Raw genomic sequence first — 6074 nt, 5'->3', positions numbered from 1 at the left:
GACCTCGTCTCACCGTCTTCTTCTTCTTCTTCTTCTTCTTCTTCTGTGGCCTTGGTGGCAGTCTTCTGTTTCTTATTCCTGGGTTCTTTGCCAATGTTTTGGAAGTATTCGTGGAAAAAGACATCTTCGGCAGCAACGTCCTCGGCCTTCTTGTTCCAGAAAGCCGCAGAATTGACTTGAGTTCCAGTTGCGCCAGCACCACGGCTTCCGAGCCAGATATCGCCGGAGTCTTTTGTGGCTCTGAGCGGCTGCATGATGGAAACACCCTTGGCACCATCGGTCGCCTTGGCATTGCGGTAAACAAACTTGTCGAGGAATCGAATGAGAGAGTGGCTATCGAGATCGGGTTTTTGCATCTTGGCAGCCTTGTTGACAAGCCCAGCGGCGAATACCGTGACTGACGGGTGATAATGCGTTTGCATGGGGATCATCTCCCACAGGCAACTTCTCTGAGCGTTGCTGTGCTCCGGATTCCGCTTTCTGCCATCATATGCTGGGCGCTGGATATCTTCCTCGTCATCATCGAAGACGGACTCTTCCGGTTGTTCAATGAGGGTAGATAGATCAGGGAAAGTCTGACGCAAGTGGCCAATTACATAAAGCAGTCCACACACAAACGGTGGTTGGTGCAGAACAGCGATCTGCAGCATCCTCTTGGCAAACGCTTTGACCCTACGCACATCAACATCGTTCTTTAAGGACCGCAGCAAAAGATTGAGGTACAGGGCTTGCTTTGAGGAAGTGACGAGACGAGGGTCCAGCAGAGACTCGTAGAGTGTGCGGTAAAACCGGTCGGTAGCTATGCTTCTCGCGAGAGAAAGGTGTTGAATCAACAACAAGGCCTGAATTCCCGTGTTGAAGTTGGCAGAGTGGGTGATCTTGAAGAGTGTGTCTACGTGGGTTTCCATTCTAGCTCTCCTCATTAGTAGTTAATCAAGTAATCAGGGCTGAAAAGCTTACACTCCGTCATTTGTACCAACAAAGGGCGCGGCACGATTGACACCAGTCAGTAGAGCAGATACCAACTTATCAGCAGCCTCTGCCTCCGGAACTGCTGGGATCGGCTTAGCCAATTTTCCACCTTTTCTGGGAGGCCGACCTCCAGGCTTGCCAGGTCTAAGCTCCGACTTTGTCTCTGCACCATCCTGGGTATCAGTTTCAATCTGCAGGGGAATACCCAAGCTACCCGATTTAAGCATGGCAACAAAGAGCTCGAAATAGATTCGAATGAGTGACTCGGCAACTGTGGGCTCTTTGCTGCTCAGGATAGTCTGGTTTAGTGTGTTGATAGCGTAATACTTGGACCGAGAGTCCTGGGAAGGGTGTAGTAAAATATCTTGCTCCACTGCGCGAATAATTACAGGCTTCATGCCGGGATGAGAATTCTGTAGCTGCAAGAGGAGGTATGAAACGCGAGACGCAATCTTCTTTTCTCGATCACCAAGTTTGTTGACAAGTAGTGTCAGGAGATTAGATTCTTGTTCGGGTTTCTCTTTCAGGAGAGCGTAGACGAAGTCCACTGCCTTTATACGTGAATACTCGATTTCATCAGAGCACCAGCCTTCCAAAAGTTGGATGATCTTGAAATACGTGGCCTTTAGCCAGTCTTCGAAAATCCATGAGATCAGATGTTCTTCGGAGATTTTGCCGGGAAGCGGTTGACCTGGGGCCCAGACCTTGAAAGAGTGCTTTTGAAGGGTACCAAGCAGACCAGGCTGATTCTGGAAAGTGCGGAGGCGTCTCTCGGTGGGAAGAAGGGTACCAGGGCCAAGTAGATCGACCAGCGCACCAATCGCACCAATAGCTTGACCTCGACTCTTTTTAGAAGCCAGATTCATGAGGGCGTCAAAGGCACGGATGTTGTGCACAGGAGACTCTTGAATAGCGAGAGTAAGTGCAGAAACTTTGTCGGTCAATGTACCAGAGGTCATGATGGTAGACAAGAATTTGTGTGAAGCTGAGGCGAAAACACTGGTTCGATATTTATCGGCGTCTTTTTCCAAAAGAGATTGAGCGTGTTGCTTAAGAGCTTGAATAGGAGAGAACAAAGGGCCGGCATCTTCAGTGATGGGAGAGGGCAACTTCGCAAGTTTGTAGGCATGCCAGTCGGCGCGGGGCTCAAAGGTCTGTCTATTGCGTTAGAAGTCAGAGATGGTTCACTTGAGTTTGATTCACATACCAAGTTGCCCAGATGGCGACTCTCGGGAATCTTCTCTTTCTCTTGATCGTCGTCATCTTCGTCGCCTTCTTCATCCTCTACTTCCTCTCTCTCGGCCTCCTCCCCATCTTCGTCCTCACTGGCCTCGCTCGCCTCCTGAGGTACAAACTCAGAGAATCCCAGTTTTTTGGAGAGCGCTTCAAGCTCGTCTCTCAGCTTCTTGTCTACTGGGGCCTTGCTCTCGCCGACCAGCTCGTCGTCCGAGTCAATGCCGTTGATCAACTCGAGATCGTCTTCGTCACCACCCAGAGCTAGGATTTCTGCAAGAAGAGCTTCTTGATCAGTCTTGGATCCATGAGTGACGGGTTCAGCGTCAGAGTTGCGCTGCTTCTTGACCATATGTGCAGGCGAGGCATTCGTGGGCGGTCGCTTGCGCTTGTGATCGTTGTCAGTTAAGCTGTGGTGAATTCTTGAGGTGAGCTTTGCGAGAGCGTCTTCATTGAAAGTCAGGCCACCACCGGAGCGACGAGGACCTTTTCCTTTTTGCTTTGACTTTGCCATAATCCAGTCCTCTGCAAATACAGAAATATGCTGTGTTGCAAATTCTTGGAAAACTAGAACGGCCTTTGGAGGTCCAACTTGGAACTTTTTCTGCGGGTCTTTCACTGCCCCCACTTCAAAGCGACCAGGGTGAGCCCCTTGGTAGCCACTGGTAGGTAGCGTACCCTGCTGGCCTGCGTACGTACCTGACCCTCAACATCCAATTCTATCGCTTTGCCTCCAATTGGGTGTTACATGACGGCGACGTTGTGAGCCTCCGGTGTGCCGCTGCTTTGTAGAATGTACACACTGGCCAGGGCGTCATGCAGGATCAAACCTGTTGACACCTCTGCCGTTGCACAGCGCCTCCCCAGTCTATACAATTTTCACCGATGCCGGTCTACTCTCTCAAGAATATGGGTGCCGACGGGAGGAATTGCCGAAACGGAAAACGAGTGTAGGTTTGATTCTTCTGAAACTACCAGCTTGAACTAATTTTTTCTAGCCGGGCATGAAAAGCTCGTGCGTGCCGGTTTTCTACGACAGGTAAGACTCTCAACGCAACTTGCAAAACCATGTGAACTGACTTCCGCAGTCTCAAGCCGGGATATTTCAATTTCTCCCGTTAGGCCTTCGTGTGCAAAAGAAGATTGAGAAATTGATCGATAAGCACATGGAGTCGATTGGTCGGTCACATTTTCTGAGAACTTGTACCACTACTCATCACGTCAACAGGAGCATCGCGACTCTCATTGTCTAGTATCACAACTGAAGAATTATGGAGAAAAAGCGATCGGCTAGACAGCGTCGCCCCAGAGGTGAGACGGTCCTCTCTACAGCCCTACATGTAACTAACTTGTGACAGCTCTTTCGTCTCAAAGATCGTAAAGAGGTTCCACTTATGCTTTCGCCAACGCACGAGGAGGAAATAACTACATTGGTCGCAAACACACTACAATCGTATAAAGACCTGCCTTTGAGACTGTATCAGATAAGTGAGTCCGTTGAGACTCGGATTGGAAGACACGTGCTAACAGACGTTAGCCAGAAAGTATCGTGATGAGATGCGGCCGAGGCAAGGTTTGCTTCGTTCCCGTGAATTCATCATGAAGGATCTTTATACCTTTGACCAATCCCCGGAGGCTGCGATCAAAACGTATGAGCAAGTTCAAACAGCCTACAAGGCCATCTTTGACGAGATGAAAGTGCGAATTCTCGTTGCCGAAGCAAGCTCGGGAGATATGGGCGGGAACCACAGCCATGAATACCATCTAGCTGATCCGACGGGCGAAGATACTGTTGCGCATTGCACTGGCTGTGGGTATACAGCAAATGATGAGGTCGCAGTCTCGCGGGCGAAACGATCAAATGCCTTCGACACATCTGTGCCATCTAACTACGGGTTATGGAGAGGGATCACCAAAGACCGAAAGACGCTCATCAACGCTTGGTATCCTCAACATAACGGCGGCAGACTCAATTTTCATGTCGTCAAGAGTCTGGTTCCAGAATTGGATACTAGTGTGCACGATCCTTTACCGCTTTGGGAGGTCGCAGTTGACAGCCCCGAGACGGTGTTGGTGAATATCATCGACAGCGAACTTGCGTCCAGCTTTGGAAATATTCATTCCGAGTTGCCTCTTCTCCCCGAAGAACTACGAGATGATTTTATTGGCCCTCAGTTCGCAACAAGCACAACTGCTAGTGGTGAAGGTTTGAATTTGCTGGCCGTGGCTGAAGGCGATGGCTGTCCCCGATGCGCTCCTGGAGTTCTGAAAATTGATCGAGCCTTGGAGCTTGGGCACACATTCTACCTAGGCTCACGGTATTCAAAGCCACTCGAAGCTCTCGTGACGCTTCCTGTCAGGCCATCACAGCCAGTTCCCATCCAAATGGGTTGCTTTGGCATTGGTGTGTCGCGCATTTTTGGTGCCGTGGCCGAAAATACAGCCGATAGCCGGGGTTTAAACTGGCCCAGAGCCATCGCGCCGTTTGAGGTCGCCGTCATCCCGTCCTCGACCGTCAATGACGAGACGCTCGCCTTTTTCGATTCCCTCACTGGGAGTCGGTCGTTTGACGCCGTGCTGGATGATCGGAAAAGACCCTTTGGGTGGAAAATGAAGGATGCTGATATGACGGGCTATCCGGTTGTTGTGATTCTCGGCAAAGCGTGGAGGGAGCGTAGTGTTTGCGAGGTTCAATGCAGAAGGCTAGAGCTCAAGCAGGAAGTCGCTGCATCAGAGCTTCCGGAGGTTCTGGGGGAGCTGCTACAACAGCTTTAGAACACGACTCGGGCGGAATAGGCCATTTCAGAATATTTCTGTGCTATGTATCTTACATGTAAACCTACTAGATATAATCAAGTCTATGCTAAAACTACAAGGATTCTTTGCTCGCCGTGCTGGGTCGTAGTGTGGTTGAACGAAGAATCTGCGATTACCTACCAACCTACGTTTGCCTAGATTGTTAGTGTGGGTCCAGCTCGCCGCTGAGCCAAAATATCAACGAGCTCTCGATGGTGGGGTTGATCGCTGTCGCTACTCTGCACATTCAGATAACAAATTCACAGCCAGCATGTCGGCAGGCGAGCGAGAAACAGGTACGGAAACTCTTTATTGTCAAGAAATACTCTCTGGTAGTGTATGCGACGCTGACGAAGTGATGCGCAATCAGTCAACCTCGACGCCTTGGAGCCGCAGCAGCTAGCCCAGGTCAAGAAACAGCTTGATGAGGAGCTCGAGCACCTTACGTCGTCTTTTTCGCAGCTTCATGGCGCCCAAGGAAAGTTCAATGAATGCCTGCGATGCGTCAACAGTCGCTCCGAGTCAAAAAATAGTAAGTTATTGGGTTATCCGCGGTCTGATGTCGAGAGCACACGACAGTCGCAAGTTAAGCAGGCGAGGAGGGGGCACACGCTAATGCAGATATAATCACTCGAGTGACAGGCTCGAACGAGGTCCTAGTGCCACTGACCAACTCTCTTTACGTACGAGGCGAATTAACGAATACCGAGACGGTGCTTGTGGATGTTGGTACAGGCTTTCTTGTGGAAAAGGTAGTTCGCACGGATAGCTTACCAAGGCGCGTTTGCTGACGGACGCTCTTAGAAACTAGAGTCGGCGGCTACGTTTTACGAAAATAAGATCAAGGAGCTGACGCACAGCCTGAAAGAGCTCGAGGCGATTGTTCAGCAGAAGCAAATGAACGTGCGCACTATCGAAGAAGGTACGGGATCCTTTCGACGATTTCCTATGATGTATACTGATGAGATGCTTTAGTTCTACGGCAAAAATTGATAACACAACAGTCCAGTCAATCTCAATCCTAACATGTCAAACAAATAGAAAGCCATTCGTTCTGCATCGTATTCTTGTTC

At 50.0% G+C, this 6074-nt stretch overlaps 3 protein-coding genes across 3 annotated transcripts in view; 2 read left to right on the top strand and 1 right to left on the bottom strand.

Annotated features, from left to right (window-relative positions):
* Positions 1–2719, bottom strand: part of BBA_06970 (ribosome biogenesis protein MAK21) — a gene marked incomplete at both ends in the record, with an annotated part of 3175 nt that extends 456 nt beyond the window's left edge. The window contains 3 exons of the mRNA XM_008602067.1: positions 14–909; positions 961–2126; positions 2180–2719. Coding sequence (XP_008600289.1) covers positions 14–909; positions 961–2126; positions 2180–2719 — 2602 coding nt within the window. The remainder of the gene's footprint in view (positions 1–13; positions 910–960; positions 2127–2179) is intronic.
* Positions 2720–2998: 279 nt separating this feature from the next.
* On the top strand, positions 2999–4980 carry BBA_06969 (prolyl-tRNA synthetase; the record flags this gene model as incomplete). The annotated part of the gene is made up of 6 exons (XM_008602066.1): positions 2999–3155; positions 3204–3244; positions 3294–3384; positions 3434–3516; positions 3564–3693; positions 3743–4980. 6 exons carry the CDS (start codon positions 2999–3001, stop codon positions 4978–4980), a joined length of 1740 nt encoding a protein of 579 aa, XP_008600288.1.
* A 292-nt stretch (positions 4981–5272) lies between these two features.
* Positions 5273–6026, top strand: BBA_06968 (Prefoldin alpha subunit; the record flags this gene model as incomplete). Its single annotated transcript, XM_008602065.1, has 5 exons — positions 5273–5297; positions 5372–5533; positions 5644–5753; positions 5806–5923; positions 5977–6026. 5 exons carry the CDS (start codon positions 5273–5275, stop codon positions 6024–6026), a joined length of 465 nt encoding a protein of 154 aa, XP_008600287.1.
* Positions 6027–6074: the final 48 nt, after the last annotated feature.

This window comes from Beauveria bassiana, assembly GCF_000280675.1.
Source record: "Beauveria bassiana ARSEF 2860 unplaced genomic scaffold BBA_S00022, whole genome shotgun sequence".
Classification (NCBI taxonomy): Eukaryota; Fungi; Ascomycota; class Sordariomycetes; order Hypocreales; family Cordycipitaceae; genus Beauveria; species Beauveria bassiana.
The sequence above is the reverse complement of the archived record's forward strand: the minus strand, read 5'-3'. Positions and strand labels throughout refer to the sequence as shown.